This window comes from Vicugna pacos, chromosome 9 (genome assembly GCF_048564905.1).
Source record: "Vicugna pacos chromosome 9, VicPac4, whole genome shotgun sequence".
Classification (NCBI taxonomy): Eukaryota; Metazoa; Chordata; class Mammalia; order Artiodactyla; family Camelidae; genus Vicugna; species Vicugna pacos.
Genome location: NC_132995.1, coordinates 44,723,281 through 44,747,174, shown reverse-complemented (window position 1 = coordinate 44,747,174; position 23,894 = coordinate 44,723,281). Strand labels below are relative to the sequence as shown.

General features: G+C 41.2%; 1 protein-coding gene across 2 annotated transcripts; it reads right to left on the bottom strand.

Moving 5' to 3' along the window:
- Positions 1-1,405: 1,405 nt before the first annotated feature.
- Positions 1,406-23,862, bottom strand: ZNF23 (zinc finger protein 23). 2 transcript variants are annotated; one of them, XM_072967676.1, is made up of 9 exons: positions 21,116-23,862; positions 19,677-19,796; positions 16,535-16,731; positions 16,011-16,127; positions 14,711-14,765; positions 10,963-11,027; positions 8,553-8,679; positions 7,873-7,920; positions 1,406-3,710 (listed from the first exon to the last, which is right to left on the bottom strand). In XM_072967676.1, the coding sequence occupies exons 6-9, from the start codon at positions 10,993-10,995 to the stop codon at positions 1,909-1,911; spliced, it is 2,010 nt and encodes a 669-aa protein (XP_072823777.1). In that variant the 5' UTR covers positions 10,996-11,027; positions 14,711-14,765; positions 16,011-16,127; positions 16,535-16,731; positions 19,677-19,796; positions 21,116-23,862; the 3' UTR covers positions 1,406-1,908. The 2 variants fall into 2 exon arrangements, with proteins under 2 accessions (XP_072823777.1, XP_072823778.1); XM_072967677.1 differs by having other exon boundaries at positions 1,406-3,707.
- Positions 23,863-23,894: the final 32 nt, after the last annotated feature.

Here is a 23,894-nt window from a genome sequence, read left to right as displayed (position 1 = left end):
CCTCAGGGGCTGTCTAAGTAAGAAGAACCTTAAGCTCTGGGACCAGCCACAACCCTGCACTGAGCAGGAGCCTGAGACTCAGAGGCCAAGTTCACAGAGGACACTGGTGGCAGACCTGGGACATCATGTTCTGTCCTCAGTGATTCTCAGCCCTCCTGGAGTCCCTGCCTTGGCCCTGCTGCAGCAGAGTAACTGCTAGATCCCACTGGGAGCAGGGCTACAAGACTTCCTGTCCCAACCCCCACTGAAGGCCCCTCTCAGAGACCATCTAGAGGCTGTTCACAATCTAGAAAGTTTAGAGTGAGCCATGGCCTCCTGACCTCTCCTCTGGGCTGGGTAAGGGGTCACATCAGCCACTGATTTGCTGTGTGACCAGGGACAGTGCCATGTGTTTCTGGGCTTGTTTCTCTATAAATAAATGAAGGCCTTGGACCCATGGCCTGGAGCACCTCTGGGTTTCAGTGTGTGGTGCAGAACTGCCCAGAGGAGCAGGGCCAGATGGTCAGGGGGAAGAAGGACCCTGCTCCTTCCTCTGGGTTCTGTGGGATCCAGGGTTTGCCTCCACCTATGCACAGTTCCCAGGATCTTGGTTGGGGGTGAGTGTGTCTGTGTGTGTGCAGTGTTGGGGGTACTTACGCAATGGCCCTGGGACACTGCTGAGATCCTAGACCATGTCATTAGCTTTGACAGGAATGGCTCCTTCAAGGTACTCAAGACAGCACTCCCAGCCAGCACTGGTCTCTCCAGCTATAGAAAGAACAGGAGCAGGTATGGGGAGGGTGGCACTGTAGGGGTGACCTGTGTCTGTGGGGTACACTGTCTACAAAAGGGTCTGTGTGTACATTTCGTGTTGTGGGAGAGAGGTTTGGGGCATCCTGTGTGTGATTGTGTGCACGTGTTAATCTTCACTCCTTAGAGTTCTACCAGGACTAAACATCTCTTACTTTATTAGTCATTATTTTTATCCTTTCAAAAGCTACTTGCTATTGTCATTTGCTGGGTTTTATTTAGATTACTTATCTTTCTCTTAATTCTAAGACCTCTTTGGGGTTTTTATGTTTACTTTTTATTTAAAAAAATTTGGTGGGGGGAGTAGATAATAGATTTATTTTTTATTTAATGGAGCTACTGGTGATTGAGCCCAGGACCTCATGCACGCTAAGCACACACCCTACCACTGAGCTATTCCATACCCTCCAAGACCTCTTTGTAGATACTACACTTTAATGTCACAAATTTTACAAAGGTATTTAAACTTCTTGTGCCTTATCTTTTAATCTTATTTAAGATTATTTAAAACAAAAACAAATATTTAATTTTAAAAAGTCAATTTATCAGTATTTTCTCTCATGGTTGGTTCCTAGCTTTCATCTGATGCTTGGCAAGTTTTTCTCCATTCCATGAAAATAAAAAGATCTACTCATCTTTTTTAAGGAAATCTTTATTGTTTTTCCTCTTTACGAAAGTGATGCATGCTTGTTGTCAAAAACAAAAGGGCAATAAATTAATTTAGGTAGAGTATCTTCATGAGTTTTTCTATCTAAGAACAAGGTATCTCTCTCTTCTCCCATTTATTTAACTTTCCTTTTGTGGCCCTCAGTGGAGATTTATAATTTCTCCACATAGGTCCTGAATAATTCAGTTTATACCTAGAAAATCTACTTTTCTTGATGCTGTTGGGAATGAGATATTTTCTATTCATTGTTGGTATAAAAAAAATTTATCTTTGGATGTTATATTTAAACTGGTCATCACTCCATGTTTAAAACTGAATAAAATGGAAAAGCTTTGTTTCCTTGTGGAGATTCTGCCATATTCATTTCTCTCTCAGGGTATTCCACCAGGGTGAATCTGAGGATACTTGATCCAGTTCAGCTTTAGCCTTGGCAGTTCTCTACATCCTTCTCATTAGGATTTTCCTTCACTATGGACGCTCTGATGCTGACCAAGTTGGAAGCTAAACCTGAAGGCTTTCCCACACACATTACACACATAGGGTTTCTTCCAAGTATGGACTGTCTGATGTATAATACAATCAGAACTATAGCTGAAGCCTTTGCCACACTCCACACATCTGAAGGGTTTCTCCCCAGTGTGGCTTCTCTGATGCCGAACTAAATGGGCATTAACATGGAAGGCTTTTCCACACTCCTTACATTGAAAGGGTTTCTCTCCAGTATGGATTCTCTGATGTACAATATAGTCAGAACTACAGCTAAATGCTTTCTCACATTCCACACATTTGAAAGGTTTTTCCCCAGTGTGTATTCTCCGATGCCTAGTTAGTTTGGCATTGATGCTGAAGGCTTTCCCACATTCCTTACATTGATAAGGCTTTTCTCCAGTGTGGATTCGGTGATGATCCAGTAGGTTTCTTTTAGAAGTAAAGCACTTCCCACATTCATTACATTCAAAAGGCTTCTCCCCAGTATGAATCCTCTGATGCTGCATTAGTTTTGCATTAACGTTGAAGGCCTTTCCACACTCATTACACTCATAGGGCTTCTCCCCAGTGTGGATTCTCAGGTGCTGCCGAAGCTGGGAGTTACACCTGAAGGCTTTCCCACACTCTTTACACTCATAGGGTTTCTCACCTGTGTGGATTCTCTGGTGCTGGATTAATTTCCCTTTAACACTAAAGGCTTTTCCACATTCAGTACACTTAAAGGGTTTCTCCCCTGTGTGAATTCTTTGATGCTGAATGAGTTTTGCATTATTACTGAAGGCTTTTCCACACTCCTTACATTGATAGGGCCTCTCTCCAGTATGGATGCTCTGATGCTGCCTAAGCTGGGAGCTGCACCTGAAGCCTTTCCCACACTCATTACATTCATAAGGTTTCTCTCCAGTGTGGATTCTCTGATGTTGAATTAACTTTGCATTAACATTGAAAGCTTTCCCACAGTCATTACATTCATAAGGTTTCTCTCCAGTGTGGACTCTCTGGTGTGTGATATATGCAGAACTGCAGCTAAAGCCATTCCCACACTCCTTGCACTGATAGGGCTTCTCTCCTGTGTGGATTCGCTGATGCCTACTCAGACTCCCGTTAACGCTGAAGGCTTTCCCACACACCTTACACTGATAGGGCTTCTCCCCGCTGTGGATTGTCTGATGTGTGATATAATGAGAACTGTAACTGAAGCTTTTCCCACACTCCACACATTTGAAGGGCTTCTCCACACTGTGAAGTCTTTGATGCCAAATTAATTTTGCATTAATGCTAAAGGCTTTGCCACACTCCTTACACTGATAGGGCTTCTCCTGAGTGTAGCTATCTTCATCCTGGTTAAGTTGAGAGTTATACCTGAAGGTTTCCACTAATTCTTCACATCTCAAAGGTCTTTCCCTGGAATTAATTATTTCATGCTGAATAAGTTTTGTGTCAAACCTGAAGGCTTCTTCCAATCCTGTATACTCAGGGGGCTGCTCCCCAGGGGAGATGGTATGACACTGATTCAAGTCTGGATTTTGACTAAAGAAACAGTCCTCCGTGGGGCTTGTATTATCTTCCACTGTCCCATCAATGACACTGCTGTTTTCTTTCTTGATACTTCCTACTGAGTGGACTTCCTGCTGCTTCTCTAGAATATAGGTTTCTGAAAAGTCTGTTTCCTGGGAAAAGTCCCTCTGAAGTTCAAATGATGTATTATGTTTTTCTTCATACATTTCCTCTGTCAAATTATTGTCAGTCTGGATATCAATATCTACTATAAAAAACAGAAAACATAAAATACCATGTAAGAACAATGTTAAAAAAGAAAAAGAAAGAACTGGGTGATAGAAAGAATAAAGGATCACGGCAATCAAGGGGCTCTTTAAAATCACCAACTAGATCAAAGAATTAAGGTTCATCCATAAAGTGGAATAACATGGCTGGTAAAAAACGAAACAAATCTGTATGTGCTGACATGAAAAGATGTCAAAAATACATTGTTCAATGGAAAAACAAGTTGAGAAATGGTATGAGGAGTATCTTTCATTTGTGTAAATGTAAATAAAAAGGGCTGACACACACACACATATATTTGAATATGCCTAGAAAACTACAGCAAGAATACACAAGAAACTGGCACAGGAAGTTTGGGAAACTTCCCCCCAACTCCCACTTTTTACATTTTCTGTGCTGTTTTGAGCATGTATCAATATCATAAATTTTAAAGTAATGATTTTAAAAGATCACCAGTCTCTAAACCAATAACCAATAACAAGAGGGTTATAAGTTATAGTAAAGGAGCAAAATTCTAGGTCTTATCTGCCAGGTCAGCATTCTTCCCCATTACACCATACTTTCTAACATTCTGTTAATAAAAATGGAAATTGCTTAAGAAGGAAAAGGCATAGGATCCAACATGTGGCAACATGGAATGGCAGGTGTTAGCAACACCACAAAGTAAAAGGGAATGAATCTTGTTTCCTTTCTGAGAACTTAAACTCTACCCTTTTCAAAATTCCTCCTTCAACTGCTTTTTTTTCTGCTTCAGAAAGGCTCTGTTTAGCCCATTTGATCTCTCCCATTCCATTTCTTCCTACCCTCTCTGAACACTGTTGCATTCTCCTTGCATTTCCTTCTACCTCTTCTCTCAGTCCTAAAATTGGTCATTCCCTAAAATTCTTTTTATAATCTCATTAGTCTTTCTATAATCCCCATAGTCCCAGTAGGACTACTGATCTGTTCCCAAATTTCTCATAATTGGCACCAAAATGCTGCCTCTATTTTTTCATCTCTCATTTCTCCTCAACCACACATAATATGCTCCCTCAGTATTTCATTATACTCACTCTCAATAGACCCAAATGACCTGGATTTCCCTAGCAACCATTCTCAAAATACTATTGGTCTTTTCTTGATTATAAAAATAATATTCATCTATAGTATCAGAAACTTACAAAGAAGAAAACTCAAATTACCCAAAATATAAAATCTAACAAAAATTACTGCTAATCTTCTGATGTATCTCCTGCCCATCTTCCTAAAATCATACATATATTTTTTTAAAGTAAAAGTTTTCCTTCCTTAATATTCATGATGATCATTTCCCAATGTCTTTACATATTCTATAAAAATATACATTTTAATTGTTAAAGAGTACTCCATCCTGCAGAGGTACTGTAATTTACCATTCTCCCTATCTGAAAATTCAGGTTGTTTCCAATATTTTGTTACTATATAAAATTATGATGAACTTTTATACATGTGAATCCTCATCTACAATTCTGATTATTTTATTAGGATACAGCCCTAGAAGGGAATATCCAGGTTACCAAGTACAAACTTTTAAAAGGCTCTTGACAAGTATTGTTAAAGTACCTTCTAGGAAGACTACCAATTCATATTCACCTCCAGAAGTCCACTCCTGTTTTGCTGTACTCTCACCATCACTTACTATAAATTCATTGTTCTCAATGTGATAGATGAAACACCTCTCATTGTTTTAATTTGTATTCCACTGGTTTCTACTGAGGGTGAACTTTTTTCATGTTGATTACTATCTGTACTTCTTCTGTGGATTAAACACTTATATACATATATTTTGGGTAAAACTTTTTATGGAAGTAAAACAAACATACATACAGTAAACAGGACAAATCTTAGGTTTACGGCTCAATTTTTTTTTTTTTTACAAATACCACATTTCTAATTTTGAAGCAGCATCACTGAGGAATAATTGATATATTATGAAAATGTTCAGTGATTTTTAATAAGTTTATACAGTTGTGTAAGTTGTGATCCTTATCACCTCACTCCAGTTTTAGAACACTGCCATCACCCCAAAAAGTTTCCTTGTTCCAGTCGTTTGCTGTTCCCAACCCCCAGCCCCAAGCAATCACTGATCTGCTTTCTGTCACAGTCTATTTTACTTCTCCAAAATAAAACTGGCCTGAACCCACAATGCCAAGATAGTAATCCCAGGTAATCCTTCTCTTCCTAAAGGAAGGTCCGGCAGAACTGTCCTGTCCGACAATCCATGTTACCTAAACCTGTTGCTCCTTCTCTCAACAGTGAATAAATAGGAGAGCTCGCCATCACAGAGCTCGCCAGTCAAACAGAGATCGTCAAGGTCCTGCCACAAATCTCAGAAGCCCCTAAATCAGTTAAGAATTTTGAAGTAAGATCTCAAGAAAACAAGACAATGCAAAAGCAAGCTTTAACTCAATTTGCAGTTTTCCCAAAGGACAGGAATTTGTAGACTGTTCTAGTACTCAAACATGAATATTCTGGGCCCCCTGGCACAGGGCTTCCCAACCTCAACCATTTAACATTCTTTGCCAATTTTTCTACCCTAGTGACCTTTTTTTTTTAACCAGATCCTATGCTGTGGCAGATGCTACTGGCTGCTTAAACAATATCCATTCTCTCTTCCTTACTAGCACACCTCCATTTTGAGGTAGCAATAAAAACTGCAACTAAGAACTACATTTTCCACCCTCTTTTGCAGTGGGGATGGACATTTGACACAGTTCCAGCAAATGACATTTAAGCAGAAGTCACTGAGTGGGGCATCTGAGATTTTTTAAAAAAAATCAACTCTGCTGACACAGGCCTTATGCCCTATGATTTCCCCATCTGCTTGCCTAGAATCCATTTGACCCCTTACCCCGATCAACCTACTCATGCTGACTAGATGAATGTTTCCATCTTCAGCTGAGATCATGATAGGTTGTTCAAAGACTTCAGGGCTGTCTGCTGCCTACAGAATGAAATCCAGACTTCTGAGACTAAGAATCTCCACAATATTACTTTCTTCCCCTTCTGTCTATCAAGCATGTTAAACTCTCCATTTCCAAAACATGTCTTCCTTGATCAGGGAACAGCTGGTTGAATGATTACAAGGAACAAAAATCCACTAAAACCACCGTTTTCAAAAAGAAGATTCATCAGAAAGATCCAAGAGAATCTAGGGACTCAAAATGCAGGAAGTAAAGCTGGGCCTCATGGAAATGGGAAATCACCAGGCAGCTATTCTGTGTGAGCCAATGAGAATCTCACTACTTCAAGCATGCTCTGGGAACCAGAAGCATTGGCAGCACCAGAGAACTGAAAAGCAGAATCTCAGCCCTGCCCTAAACTAACTGAATAACAATCTGTGCATCTGCAAGACTCCCAGGAGATGCCCTGGTACATCTTTTAAGAAGCACCAAACTGACAGCATTATTTCCTCCCTCCCAGCTTATTTCCTACAGCGTATTACAACTTTCTCCTCAAAAAAAAATTAATGACTAACTGAGCACACACAATAAGCTAGACACTTGGTACATGTTACCTCATTTAATCATCAACCCACAAGACTAGCACTATTATCTCATTTTATTATTATTATTCCACTTTTAAGGGTGAGAACAGTGTCTTTTAGAGAATGCAAATAACTGACCTGCTCAAAGTCACCCAACTAGGAAGTAGCACAGTTGCGACTGGACCTCAGAAAGTCTACTCTAAAGTCTAGGTAAAAAGACTGCTAATTCTTCATCCTTCACATTAAGTGGACAGCGCTTAGAAAATAGCAAGGACCCAAAAAAGTACTGAATCCATTCATTCTGTCTGAGAAAGGCAGAATTCCAAAATTAGGATTAAAAAGAATTAGAATGAAGCATTTGAAAAATGATCTGTTCTTGGATTCAGAAATAAATAGCAAACTATGAAAACAGTCAAAAAGGTCTCAACCATACCTATCTCTAGAATTCATTAAAATTTATTTAAATGTTACTCTCTACAGTTGGCTAACAATGCTAGTATGTTGCTAAAGTTGATTTTCTTCCTAAAGAGTTAAACTTTCCAGCATAATGGGCAATATGTGCCTCCCTTACCAGTCCAGAGGCCCTGGGGGCCTGTGCCTGTTCCAGAGGCCAGTGGAGATGGGCCCCCCAGCTTACCTCCTCCCTCCAGTTGTGAGATCACAGCAGGTTTGAGAAGGGGAAATCCTGTTGTAGGGAAAGGAAATAGGAAAGACAGGTGAATAATCTCCCACAGATGAGTTCCTAAACCTCTTTTCAGATTGTCTCTGCAATGGGGAGAGAAGGAAAGAGCCCTGGGGGTCCTGTGCCAAAGAACTATGGGAAAGTAGGGGTGGGTGTTGGAAGGTATATGTGCTTGGTAGGGGTGGGAGCCTTGGGAAGATGTGGGAAGAATTGGGAAGGGGCCAGACTGAGATTCTGCCCAAAGGGATACCATTCTTTGACCATGGCCTGAAATAGTCAAAGTACACTGAGATCCTTGGAAAGACTCAAAAGAGATGCAGGTAGGGTGAGGGGGAACCTGAGAATAACACTGTGGAATAGGAAGTTACTTTTTTCCACACTGTGTTCAAAACACAGCCTCCTATTAGAGTGAATCAAGAGTACATACCAGTCCCAGCAAAGTCCTATATTGGCCCAAACAGGGCCTGGGGTTCACCCTTCCCAGCAACCCCTGGGTCTAGAGGATTAGGAATCAGCCCTGGGGTTCCCATTCAGTACAGGATTATCAGAGGCCCCACCTGCAATCAGTGGAGGGGGAAGGACGCCAGGAAACCCTAACCGGCAGAGTCTGAATTCCAATGGGAGAGAGGCCTTACCCAGGGAGGCCACATTCCCATAATTCTCCAGCATCACATCCCTGTACAGAGCCCTCTGTGCAGGGGACAGGCCGTCCCACTCCGTCTGGGTGAAGTACACAGCCACATCCTCGAAGGTCACCGACTTCTGAAACAATAGGTTCCTGCTGCCCCAGGGCCAATTCCATGGCTCAGGCCCTAAGTGAGGGGCAGAGGGCAGTATAAGGGCTTGGGGAGGGGCTTGTGAAGAGCACAAAATTAATAACAAGGGGAAAGATTTGGAAAAAACACCTGGAAAGTAAACCACAGAATAGCTGACTTCTCTCACAGCAGAGAAACCTCATGCCATATTTCATACTTAGAAAGGATGACATCAGTTGAAAGAAAAAAAATTCCCATGACTGGGTTCCCCTAATGCCACTGCTTTCTCTCAGTTAGGCCACACCCTCACTGGTGGAAGCAGCTTGGGACCCACCCAAACGCTTTCTCACTGCACCCCCTTAAGGTCTTACCTTCTCCATCCAGATTGCCACAGCTTGCCTTCACCCTCAGACTTCAAGCCACCCGCAAAGAACAGCCAGGGCTTCCGTCTCATGCAGCCCCCACCCTGCCTGATCTGGGTCATGAACCCCCTACAAGAGGCTGTGCAGCCCCTGCTCCGGCACCTCCAGCCGAGGAAGTTCAGCGCTGCTCAGATGGGCTGGAGGCCGGTGAGGGGTGGAGGGCGGGGTGAGAGCAGGCAGCCCATTCTGCTTCCAAGTGGCTCTCGTTGGAAACCCAGCATTTTCTGTTACCCTCTCCCATCCAATCCTCATCCTGTCCAACTTCACCCAGGACTTCACCGTCTCTCCAAGGAGGTTCAGAAAGAAGGGAGGTCGGCCATCTTTTCAGCTCCTCCTCTGCACCACTTTGTACGCACAGGCTCTGCCATCACCGCGTGCGGCCCCCAGGCCCACTCTTCCCCTCTGGGCAGCTGCCACCTCTGGCTGCTCTTGCTCTGCCCACCTTGGCCTTCTGTAACAACCTTGGGGACACACTGGCAGCAATTTGCCTCTCAGCGTCTCCCTGCCAGGCTTTGTCTTGCTCAATTCTACTGGCCTCCACCCATCAACAATCTGGTCCAACCTGTGGGTGTTTCTGTGACTCACTCACCTTGTGATCCTGGAGGTCAAGTAACATCTCTGCACAAAATTAAATGCCTTCACTTCCATCCACTACCCACCTTTACCCCACAAGGGTACTTCCTCCTGAATTCAAATCTCAGTGGTGTCACCCACTACTATCCACTTAGGAAAGAAACCTGAGAATTCATTCCTGACTCTTCCCTCACCCTTCCCCAACCCCAATCCATTGACTCTCCACCCTCAAAGAATTTTATGTAAGCATTACTTGAATGGGCTCCCCCTCTTTAACAACTACTTGCCTTAATAAAGCTTCCATCACCTAGACCAACGGGACTCTTTCTGAGGTGGTCACCTTGCTTTCAAATCTCTCCTGAATTACTCCCTACACAGCTGTCATAAATCTGACCACTTTAACTTTGCTGGTTCCACACGTGTCACGAGTCTGAACAGAGTCACACAATGACTGTGTGACCTTGGGCAAGTCACTCAGTCACTCCCCTTTGCCTTTGTTTCTTCTGTGGTAGGATGAACATAACACAGCACCTATTTTAAAGGGCAGCTGTCAGGACTGAATGATCCATGCAAAGCGCTTAGTATGATGCCTGAAGCATAATAAGCCTCCAAAGGTGTTACTAGAGTTACTGTGACAATGATTATTCCCAACCTATAGTCCATGGAGGTCCATGGATGAGCATCAGGTGGTCCAAGAAGTCCCTGAAATCGTATGGAAAATTTTGTTTGCATGTTTATTTTTCTAAGGTAGAGGTTCCAGAGCTCTCAACAAAGACCTAAAGGTTGGCCACTGCGTCCCAAGGCCCGAAAACCTCTCCACGACACAATGAGACATCCTGCCCCACAGCTTCCTCTTTCCCTCCCCTGACCCCACTCCCCTCATCCTCCCTGTCCCCAGAAGCAGAGGCACAGCCATCCTTTATGTGGATCTGGTCCTTCTATTCCTTTTTACCTACACCCCGTCCCTGGAACCCTAGTCCTCGGCTTCCCTCCTCCATTCACAGGCAGCTTAGAGCCCTCTGCTGGGGAGCTCCTGCACCACAGGGGCAAAGCACACTAGTGTGCAGAGGCTACACTTCTGCCTTTCAGGCACACCTCCCTGCTGCATCATCCCTTCACTGTCCTGTCTCTGGCCCCAATCCCTTCACATCACTGCTCTTCCCACAAGCCCCAGTCCAGCAGGCAGAAGCATGGAGGCCCCCTCCAGCTTTCATCACAAGGCTCACCAGCTTCCCTTCTCAGTTTTCTTCAGTGAGAAACTGCTCACAGGAAGAGTTGAAGGACCCACAGCTCACCTGGGGCCAGACTGTTAGGAGCATGGCTGCCATCACCTGGTCTCCCTCTCAGAAAAGGACTGGAGCTGTGGAAGAACAGAGAGAGAGAGACAAGTGTGAGACAAGCCACCCGCACCAGGAAAAATACTGCCCCCACAGATCTGAGACGCAGGCAGCCAACATCCAGACAGAAGTACAAGCAGGATCTGCCATGGGGAGAAGGGAGCCATCTGTTCCCGAGCTTTGCACCCAGGGCTCCTCCCAGCCATGACACTGATGCTCACTGCCAGGAACCCTAGGATTTTACAATTCTGACACCATCATACACACACAAGGGTGTACATAAAATGGATGCAGAGTCTAAAGAACAATAAAACAAAGACTCATGTAGCAATGATTCAGCTCAAGAAATAGACCTTTCCCAAGACCTTAGACCTATTTCTTTCTCTCAACAAGCATCACCCTCTACTATACTGCAAGAGAAGCCAGGCTGGAGGGGCTACAGCCCCAGCACTGAGGCCTCAGAGTCTGGCTCCAGGGAGACAGTACCTGGAGAAGGGGACAGCTGCTCCCTCCCATCCTGCCTGTTCCCTCAGACAGCTGAGTGTCCTCAAGAGTCCTGATATTTCTGTATAGAGATCACGGGAGGTCAGCTTCCTGCATGGCCCAGGCTTACCTTGAGGAAGTGAGGTAACAGGCTGGCTTCTCATACCTTCCAGCCTTCTGATGGCAAAGAAACCAGGGCCTAAGATGCCTGAGAGGGGATCACCATAGCATCCAGGGTGCTGTGACCCAGCACTCTTTGTCCTTTCTATTCAAAATCACATGGATTGGTTACTTTCGGATGCTTGCTCCTCCCAAAGTCAGTCTTCAGATTTTCTATATTCCTAAAATATTGCCTATGTCTTTCAGAGTTTCAACTTCAGTGTAGTTATGGAAAACAATGGCTCATGATTTTTCATTTCCTCCATATCTGGAGCTACTTTGCTTTTCCCATTTTTTCTCCCTCCAGTTTTTAGTTTTATTAGGTAGAATTGTTACAATTTGACTGCACATATAGAATATATTGCATGCAAATACATATATACAGTATACTGCACTTTTTACTTTACATATATGTACTGTTTTCTAAAAACAGTTTAGAGCTTTAACATTTTAAACTTTCAGTTACCAAATAAAGCCAATCACAAATAAGAATCACCAGAATGTAATAATCCAATCATAAAGGAGTCAAATGTGCTTACACATATTCAAGAAATCAATCATCTAAGTTATAAATAATAAGTAGTTCATTTGCGTTTTTTTTTTTAGATTCCACATATAAGTGATATCAAATGGCATTTTTCTTTCTATTTCTGGCCCACTTTATTTAGAATGATGATCTCCAGGTACATCCATGTTGCTGCAAATGGCATTATTTTACTCTTTTTTATGGCTGAGTAGTATTCCATCACACACACACACACACCCACACACACACACCCACATCTTTATCCAGTCATCTGTTGATGGACATTTGGGTTGTTTCCATGTCTTGGCTATTGTAAATAGTGCTGCTGTGAACACTAAGGTGCATGCGTCTTTTTGAATTATATTTTTCTTTGGGTCCCACTTCTTCTTTTGAATATACGTGCTTTCTATACCTTTTCCCCTTAGTTAATGTTATGGACTGAATGTGTCTGCCCCAAATTCGTATGTTGAAGCCCTAACCTCCCATGTGACTGTATTTGGAGATACAATCAGTGAGGAGGTAATAAAGTTAAACCAGGTCATAAGGGTGGGGCCCTAATCTGATAGGATTGGCTCCCTAATAAGAAGAGACCCCAGAGCTCTCTTTCTGCCATATGTGGACACAGCAAGAAGACAGCCTCTGCAACCCGAGAAGAGAACCCTCACCAAGAACCAAATTGTCTGGTACTATGATCTTGGACTTCTAGCCTCCAGAACTGTGAGAGAGAAATTTCTGCTGTTTAAGTCAGGCAGTGCATGGTGTTCTGTTATGGCAGCCCAAGCAGACCAATAAAGTTAGGCTGAACTGTGGTTTATCTATGTTAATGTTGTTTTCTTTGACTTTTCAAGAACCAGCTTTTCTATTTATTAAGAACACCACTCTCTTTTCTATTTGTTTTTAATTTAATTTAATTTAATTAAGTTCTGCTTTATTAACATTTCTTTAGCTCTGTTAAGAGACAACTTATGCACCTCTCCAAATCCTCTTGTCCACTCTTAGTCTGGTTCAGAGGCTTTGACCAGCTCTGCACAAGTACAACCTACCAGGGCCTCCTCAGGGGTCTACACTACACATGTCTGGCACCTGCCCTGGAGCTTCTCTGTGACGTATGGGACATCTGCAGACATCAGCCGGGCCTGAAGGACAGAAGAGTTAATGCTTGTGAGGCTGCCCTTGACCAACAGGGGACAGAGGTCAATGGATAAACTTTAGTCCATCATGTGGGCAGCCATGAGATTCCAAGGCTCCTCAAAGATCCTGTAAGACAGAATACCAGTCGCCTGTAGAGAGGCGAACCTGACAACGCGTCTTTCTGTGTTTTACTCCCCTTATTTCTCACTTCTGAGACGACATTACTAAATAAACTGCCTCTGTCCTATGTTCTGCTTTTAGGGCAAGCTAGACTACAAAAGGCTTTTTTCTACCTTCTAAAGGTTGCATGATTTATTCACTTATTTTTATTCTTTCCTATTTGGCAATCAAAACCTTTAAGGCCATAAATGTTTCCTTGAATACGTTATTACCCACATCCCAGAGGCTTTTTATATTTCATGTTTTAATCACTATTTTATAACTCATCAGCAATTGTGTTTTGTCTCTGAACAAAGAATTGTTTAGGACAGTTTGTTGTTAATTTATCTTCTGTCTTTATTGCATGGTGTTTAAATAACCTGATCTATTTACTTCTGCTTTACAGATTGAGAGTAGTTGTTGTTGTTGTTTTTGGTAGCTGCAGTAACCATTTAAACAATATTCTATGAATGCTTAAAAAGAAAACTTATTCTAAGAGGGAAGAACACACAATTCTATTTGAATCTAATAAATCAACTCTACCAATTCTATTACACAGATTTCTCTCTGTAATTCATGATTACTTTTACCTAATTAAACTGAGAGAGCCAGAAAAGAGTGAACTCTCACAAAACACTTAGCCAATATATATCATGGGCAAATCCTTTCACGTATCTAGGAAATGAATAATTCTAACACCAAACTGTAGCAGAGAACAGAAAAACAAGTTTCCCAGTCCTTTTTCCGATGCCAGCACAATACTTATACAAAAACCGTAGACCAGTCTCATTTATGAATACGGATGCAAAAATCCTAAATATTGAGGAGTATGCCATATTAATACTCCAGTAGTTCATTAATATGACACATCATGACTAAGAGGGATCATCTCATGAGTGCAAGTTTAATATTAGCATACAGATTAGTATACTTTTCCAAATTAATAAGTCAAAGAAAGGTAAACATACTCTCAATCTCAGTGGATGCCAAAGATGTTTAATAAAATTCAACATTCATGCTTAAATTTTAAAACTTATACCCAAGAGAAACTCTCATACATAGGAAATACATACAAAATTATTCATTATCAGCAGGATTTTAACAGCAGAAAACTAGAAACAACACACTTGTCCACTGAGAATACATAAATAAGCTGTCATACAGTTTATATGATAAAACATTCCCAGTAGCAAAAAATAAGCGGCTCACAGCTAGAACACAATATGGATGAATTTAGGAACATAATACCTGAGTTATGCAAGTCTCAGAGGACTACAGACACCATGATGTCATCTTCATAAAGCTCGAAAAAAAATAAATCACATTATTTACAGACACATGCATACGTAATAAAATTATTTTTAAAAAATAAATAAGGCTACGATTAACACAAAATTCAACAGTTATTACCTCCAGAGGTGGGAAAGTGGGAGCCGGGTTGAAGAGGCACACATAGACAGATGCAACCATACTGCAATGTTCTTAATGGTGTGGTGTGTTTAACAGGTGCTCATTTTACTACTATGCTTCATAAATGCCATGCTAAATATAATCTTCTGTATACGTGAGTGACATTTAAATATGTGTGTGTGTGTGTGTGTGTGTGTATACACACAGACTTATCTTTATGATATGGAATGACTTCTCAAGTGCAAAAGTTGGGTTGCTACCTTTTGTGTAATAAAAAAAAAGAAATATAATAAAATATACGTGTATCTGGTAATTTGTGCAAAAAGAAATAAAGGATAAACCAGAAACTAAGAAGAATGGTTGCCTCAGGTACGGATGAGAAGTGGGTGAAAAGAACCCAGGAATGGAATCAGGATGGAAGGAAACAGATTGGAAGGGACAATGAGGATGTGACACTTCTGAGTGTGCCTTTTTGTTCAGACTTTCATAACCATAGAAATGTTTCCTATATATATATAAATCATATATATATATATATATATATGGTTGGTTGATTATATATATATATAATTATATGTATGTAGGTATGTGTGTGTGTGTGTGTGTGTGTATACATATACACACACACACACACACATATATATCCCGGGATGGGATAGGGGATGAGGACGCAAAAAGGAATACAAAAAACAGCAAATGAACCTAAGTATAACACAACTGAATAACATAACCACACTGAAGTGGTGGGAAAGAAAATAACCAAATAACTTTGGAAAACAGTATTTTAACTAAACACTAAAAGGCTAAAAAGACTTGTACCCAAAGATTTCTTGAGGTTGCACAATTTTTAAATTTATTTTCATTCTTTCCTATTAGGCAATTAAAACCTGTAAGGCCACAAATTATCCTTTGAATACACTACTAGCCACATTCCAAAGTTTTTTTTTAATATTTCATGTTTTCATTACTATTTTATAGTATATTTTTGGTAAACTTGCTTTCATGAGGGTATGAATGAGCAATTCTGTAACTATTTTATGTATATTCTAGGACTGAACAAGTCAGTATACTCTACATTGCATAAATTATTCTCAGGTCACTGTCATCCCACAGCCCAAGAGAAATTGAGCCGGGTTACCTTTTGGAACCGACACCACTCCAGAAGACAGTGGCCTCCAAAAGCCGGGCTTCTGCTCTCGGACGTCCTGGTGGGGCTCTGCTTTTTCTGCTTCCCCAATGACTCTGACTCACGACCCTGTGTTAGACGCCAGGGTGCATACAATCCATACTTGAAATGCATTCAGGTAGAAGACCCTGCACGACTTTAACATGTCAAAAGACCTGATACCACTTCAGGCCGCTTCACGCCTGCAATAATGCACCCTGTGGCTGCTCCAACACATCTTTCCAAAAGGCCAGCAGCATTTTCCCCAAAGTGCTAAATTCTCGGGTCTTCGTGGCTGTGACAATAACCCACGCTTCACCTTCCACGGGATGGGACGGAACGTAATTGGCCACCAAATACAAAGTGGAAGTAGAAGAGGGGCGGAACAGGCCCCCAGGTACCGGAGACCCAGCTCCACCCAGGGTGGAGAAGCAACATAACAGCACCCACAAACTCGGAGTCAGGCACCTCCCCGCCTCCCGCGGCCCCACACTCACCTCCGCAGCAGGCGGCTCTGAGGCACGGCCGGAAGTGCGTCACCAGGCCGCGACCGAGCCTCTCTAGGAGCAGCGGCGCTCCCTCTCGTTGGTGCTCTGGCCTAGCTCCCTGCAGCCAGTTGTTTCCGAGCCTCCAACTTGTTTCTTCTTCGTCTTCTGTGGTTCTCATTCAGAAAGCAATTGCTCCTCGCAGTGGGCTGGGAAGGCAAGAATGAGAGGCAAGCGCTGGTCCCAACCTGGAGGGTGGCGCCGGGGCTCTGTATCTTAGTCGATCTGCAGGTATAGACAGATCTGGAAGTCTCCGGACTGGACCCGTGGATCGCTGTCAAACTCAAGGCCCCCCTTCCGGAACAAATGTTTCCTAATGACCACCATACTCCCCTGTCATGAAACTCATAGATAACGGCATAGAAGATCACAGGCAATATAAACAGCCTGAATTTTAAAAATTAATTTTATGTAATAACATGTGGGAAAAGAGAAATAAAAGGAAAGTAATTTATAATTAAAAAAATATATATCTCAGAATGTAACTGTTTGGTCATGACTATTGTAGGAGAAGTAATAAATTGATCAGATAATTTGCCTCCTCACATAAAATGTGACTGAATGCCACAGCCACAATGCTTGTATCTTACATTGGTGTTTCAAAATCATAAGGTGTGGTCCATAGTGGTGATCCCTTTTTGGTAAAGTTCTGAATGAAACAGTGTACAATCTTCTCTTCATTATACAGTAGTTATCTTTCTGGAGAATCAGCTATGTTAAAACTGTGCAAAAACACACTGTGTTTATCTCGGGGGAAAAAAAAAAAGCTCTAGATTCAGGTAATTTCTAAACAGTTTTTACCCACATAAATGTCCAGCAAGACATGAAAGTCTGTGAAAACTTTTTGATAGGTGGGTCCAACCTGTGCATTGCAGGATTTTTGTGGCCCTCCTGGCTTCCATCCAACATCACCAAATCTTGTGACAAAAAAGTCCCTGTAAAATTCCAAAATGAAGCCTGGGGGAGGGGAACAGCACTAAAAGCCCCTGGATTAACCACTCTTAGTTCCCTCCCAACCCTGACAGTGCAGGCCTTTCACCTTTCAGTTCTGATGCCTCCAATGTGGCTGCACTGGAAGGTAGTCAGCCCTCCCTCATCTCTCCAGCCTCTCAGCATTCTAAGTCTCTTCCCTTCAGCTAGGGCACAAGGCCCAGCACAAAGGAGGCATGCAATAAACATTGGTTGTTGACATGTCCAAGGGCTTCAGCCCCAACTCCTGGTAGAACCTTTCTTTATTTCAGTGCCACTGAGGGTAGGATATGTCTTATGCTTGAGATCATGACACTAACCAGGAGCTCTTCTCTGCTTTGTCTCTTCCCTGATCATCACTGTTGCCCAAAATGAGCATTCAGATAGGAAAGTGGTCCCATGATTGGTCAGAATGATAGCTGGGGATTACACTGCTCTTGGCAAGAAGTGCTGTTTCCACTTCTTCCTAAGCCCAGAAAGCAGACCTTTAGCTAGGAACGAGGTCTTGTCTAAAGAAATAAAAAAGAACTAGATCACAGTGTCACAGAAATAATGGCCTCAAATGTTTTACAGATAAAGTAAGGCCTCCTAAATGATCATGAAGCTCCGACTCCTAACAGTGCTGGGACAGGTGCATGACAAGTTCCTAAAGCTATACAGAAGGCCTGGAGAGGCAGACCACACTCCTTGTCTTCCAACCCGTTTTCCCTTTCTTATATGTAACAGAATCTCTAGCAAGGCAAAGACAGTCCAGAAAAAAAATAACACTTTCTAGCACCCTTTACAATAAAGTGTGGACATGTGACTAACTTCTGGCAAATAGGCTGTAGGAAAAAGCAATGCTATGCCCTTAAAGAGAAGGAGCACACCCTCCCTAGTCCCTCAACCAGGGAATGCTGCCAGGGGTGTGAGCATCTTGGACCATGTGGATGAGGATGTGGCCCCTGAGGATGAGAGAGCAGCCAGAAGGGAGAGTCATGGAGCTGCTATATCAGCCCTAGCAGCCCATATCCTAACTAATTCCCTTGGAAATGAGGGATGGTGGAAAAATCACACAAAGTAATGGTTAAAAACTTAAGCTGGCTCTCATAGTTCAATGTTCTGGAAGTCCATCTCTATGCTGGGCCTATAGCCATGTTCCTTCCTACTCAGCTCTAAGGCTTCTTCTGTACCCTTTGTCCCTGCATTCCCAGGGCTTCCATAAGACCTTTCCTCTCTGTCCACTGGGGAAATTGACAATCTTCTTGCATTAAAAAAACCTCTTTTGGTGTTTCCAGTTTCAAGATGACAGAGTAAAGATGGTTCTGCCTGTGTCTCCTCTTGAAAAGTGTGGGAAAACAATAAAAGTCTGGTTGGGGTTCATTCCAGGTGTTCAAGGATGCTTCAATAATATAAAAATTTTCCTTATTTATTGACATTGTGAATTAAATTAATAAATCATTCAACTTACTATGTGGAGAAATATACTAGGGTACAGAGAGATCTTATTCAAAAAAGCAATGAAACAGCCAAAAATATTTAGGAATAAATTTAACAATACGTGTTTAAGACATAGATGAAGAAAACTTTAAATACTCGGGGACTAAACTAGCAACAAAAAATACTTGTACAAATGGAAAGGAACAGGTGATTTTTCAATAGGAAGGGCTTCCATCTTGACTTAATCTCTAAGGCCAATTTCAAACAATTTTGAAAAAGGAGAATAAAGTAGGAGGAATTGGTCTACTCAAATGAAACCCCAATAGGATTTGTTTTGGTTTTGTGAAAATGATTCTGAAGTTTATCTAGGGAAAAAATAGATATTTACAAGGTACTACTAAAATATAAGAATGCAAAAGGATTGAAAATTAAAGAATGAAAAAGAGATATGTCATATAAGTACTCAGCTAAACGAAAAATGGCATAGCAATATTAGTATCTTATAGCAACCACTTTAAGACACAAATATTAGGCAGAGTTCTCTTTCAGGCAATGTAGTAAATGCTGTAAAATAGTATCTAGAAATTTAGGATAAGATATAATTTACAACATCATTTTAAACACTTACCGCATAGGAAAGTATACCCAGGTGTCAAAAATGAAGAGGAACTTAGTGCTGTCTAGTCAGTAAGTTCAAATCACTTACCAGCTAGCTGTTGCAGTATTTGATTTAGTGGGAATGAAACTGAGGAGCCCTGGTTCCTTCACTGACCAGCTATGAGACACTGGGCAATCACTTAGCATTTCTGAAATTCCAATCATTCATCTGAAAAGTAGAGTAATAGTATGTAGTTGTTGTAAATACCATATATTGTTTTACTTAAAATACATACAATAGGACATGGGATTCGGTGATTGCTCAATTAATATTAACCTTTTTCCTCCTCCACCTTAATTGTGGGTCCGACCATCCTTATATATTTTTCAATAAAGGAATAACTAATCAATGCATAAGTTTGTAACTATGACACTATAGCAACAAGGGGAAAGAGGCTGCAGTGCCAAACTCTTTCAGAAGTTTGTTTTGCCTGACTTCACTAAAACTTGCTGACAACAACCAACTTCAGAAGTTTCTTCCACAGTGAAAGAAAACCCAATCCACTCTTTCTGAAAAGAGGTTTACACTCGGAGGCTAGCAAGTTATGAGTATAAATGAGAAGTTGCCTGTCTCCAAATGAATACAACATATCCTCTTTCTCACATTTTTTCCACTAATAGAAGAATCCTGAGTAGTATTCTCCGTGTAGCACAATCAGGTATCAGATATTTCCTCCTAACTTGAAGGATGTCGGCTCCCAGAATACCAGTAATACTGGGTCTCAAACTCACAGCTCTCCCAAAGGGGTCCAATTATGAGCTCTGATGCTGAAGTCTACTAGAAGGAAAGGAAAGAATCTCATCCCTACACTGTCATAAAGAGCCTTCCAAAAGAGTGCTATCTATAGGGGATTACAACTATTCAGCATAAAGAAGTCAAAAGTCTCAGGAAATTAGCAGAATCATTGCAACGTGCATTCACGGACGAACTACAGTAGAGAAAAGTAGGTAAAGTGTGGTGCTGTCCGAGGTGCTGACCCTGCCTCAGCGTATTTCGGAGCTCTCCAACGTTCTCAGTCTGAACTCAAAAGCTTTGTTCTCCAGCCTGCCCATAGTCCCCCCTGAATGTGTTTAAACACTTGTCTCATTCTATTTCTTATTTTGAATTCAGCTGGCCAGAACCTGACACATATCGCCTAGTGTCCCAACTCTAGCTTGCTTCTGCCTATCACTTTGCCTCAAAATCTATAGAATTCCAAAGATGAGAATTTATTGTGGACCCAAATGACCAAGGTGGCTCTTCTGGGGATTTTTCTTACATCTTAAAGATCTCTATAATTATGAGTTATTTGTCTTTGAAAAGTTAAAAAGACAAGGACTACATATTTTTCTTGTTGGTAAAAGTAAATTACCCCAATACAATTTAAACATAATAAAACTACACAACTTAAACATAGATTAAATATAATAAACGTGTAATAAAACTGGAAGCTCTAAATGTTCCAATTGCTTTACTCAGCCACTTCAAACTCTTCCTGAACGAGTTACCTTGCATGCAAGTGTTCTGATTTTTCATCTGAATGGCACTTTATGAGGTCATAAACCTTTCATATTTATTATGTAATTGTTTCTTCACATCATCCTGAAGAAGATATAGAAGGTATTTTTTTATTGAAGTATAGCTGATTTACAATGTTGTGTTAGTTTCTGGTGTATAGCATAGTAATTCAGTCATATATATATACTTACACATATATTCTTTCATATTTTTCCCATTATAGGTTATTACAAGATATTGAATATAGTTCCCTGTGGTATACCATAGGACCTTGTTGTTTATCTATCTTGTATATAGTATTTTATATCTGTTAATCCCAAACTCCTAATTTATCCCTCCCCACCTTTGCCTTTTGGTAACCATGTTTGTTTTCTGTGAGTCTGCTGCTGTTTTGTAAACAAGTTCATTTGTCTCATTTTTAAGATTCCACATATAAATGATATCATATGATATTTGTCTTTCTTACTTCACTCAGTATGATAATCTCTAGATCCATCCATGTTGCTGAAAGTTGGCATTATTCTTTTTAATGGCTGAGTAGTATTCCATTGTACATGTGGTATATATCACAACTTCTTTATCCAAACATGTTGATGGACATTTAGGTTGCTTCCATGTCTTGGCTACCGTAAATAGTGCCACTATGAATGTTGGGGTGTACGTACCTTTTCGAATTAAAAGTTTTCTCTGGATACATACCCAGGAGTGGGTTTGCTGGATCATATGGTAACTGTTTTTAGTTTTTGAAAGAATCTCCATACTGTTTTCCATAACAGCTACCCCAAACTACATTCCCACCAACAACGTAGGAGGGTTCCCTTTTCTCCACACCCTTTCCAGCATTTATCATTTGTGAACTTTTTAATGGTGGCCATTCTAACCAGTGTGAGGTGATACCTCATTATGTTTAAGCCTTTTAGCCATTCTGAGTTTAGCAGAAGGCATTATTATAGCCATTTTATAGATAAGGAAAAACAAAACTTCCAGGTTACAGCCTTTATAAAACATAGTGTACGGTGGAAGAGAAAAGCTTTAAGTAACCAGCACCTGAATAGTGCTATGCAAGGTGAGTTCTGAGTTCCACAGAAATATCCACCACAACTATAGCTGAAAACACAAGTGTCACAAAAGTATGTTATATGGGTACTGAAGTCATCTGCTATATTTTACCATCAATCTGATGGGTTTCATTATCCAAACTGTAAAACAAGGGTAAACATAGTGCCAATCTCAGAGTTATGAAAATTTAAATTTACTGAGCACAGCCAGCCGTCCACCAACATTTTTTCCATTTTCCAAAGCTTTTAGACATGTAGAAACAGATGGCAGTGATGAACTACAGCTGAAGGAGTTAGTTGCCCACTCAAACATCTCTTCCCCTCCTCCTCAGTAGCAGAATCCTCAACTTATTTGATGTAGCACACTGCCACCCAACTAAGACACTTCCCAGTGACCTTAGTCAGCAGCCTGGCATAGCCATGTGGCTAAATTCTTAACAAAATTATTTAATCAGCTAATTCTTAACACAGTTACTTAATTGGCTAATTCTTAACAGAATTATTTAAGTAGGAGAGTTCCGTGGTACTTACCAAAAGTCTTCTTAAAAGCAAACTGGTGAGCCTTTCTCCCCTTTTCCATCCTGCTGGAGATGGAACAAGCACTTAATGGTATTCTAGCAGACACCTTGGACCATTAGGATAATGACCCCACTGAGGATAGCCAAATGGTAATTTAGAACAAGACTGGGTCCATGCTGACATTGTACAACTTGCCTTGCCAGTTCTAGGATCTCTTTTGTGAGAGAAATATATTTCTATCTTATATTAGGGCCTGTTTTGGGTTTTTCTCTTTTATACAGATCAATATAATTACTGTTAGAAGACTGAATAGCCACTCAAAGATATCAGGTTCTAATCCCTGTAAACTGTGAATGCTGCCTTAGATGACAAAGTTTTTGCAGGTGTGATTAAGGGTTTTGAGATTAGATTATTCTGGATTATCTGGGTGGGCCCTAAATGTCATCACAAACATCCTTATGAGAGCAGAGGGGGGTTAGATATATAGAGAAGGTAATGTGAAGACAGAAGAGACAGGAATGATGTTGCTGAACTAAGGAATGCTACCAGCCATCATAAGCTGAAAGAAACAAGGCAGATCCTGCCCTAGAACCTCCTGAGGGAGTACAGCCCCATCAACACCTTGAATTCAGCCCAGGGAAACTTATTTCATATTTCTCCAGAACTGAGAGAATAGATTTCTATTGTTTTACACCACTAAGCTTGTAATAATTTGCCAGTCAAAGGAAACTCATACATTAACCATAAATGACTAAAGAACAATTACTCAGATGGACCTGACAGTGGCAATGCGGTCAGGGACCAGCTATCCCACTCCTGGGCATATATCCAAAGGGAACTCTAATTCGAAGATACATGCACCCCAAAGCTCATAGCAGCACTATTTACAATAGCCAAGACATGGAAACAACCTAAAAGTTCATCGACAGATGACTGGATAAAGCAGCTGTGGTGTATTTATACAATGGAATACTACTCAGCCATAAAAAGAATAAAATAATGCCATTTGCAGCAACATGGATGGACCTAGGGCTCATCATTCTAAGTGAAGTAAGCCAGAAAGAGAAAGAAAAATACCGTATGATATCACTCATATGTGGAATCTTAAAAAAGAAAAAGAAGAAGAAAAATGAAGACACTAACGAGCTCATCTACAAAACAGAAACAGACTCACAGACATAGTAAACAATTT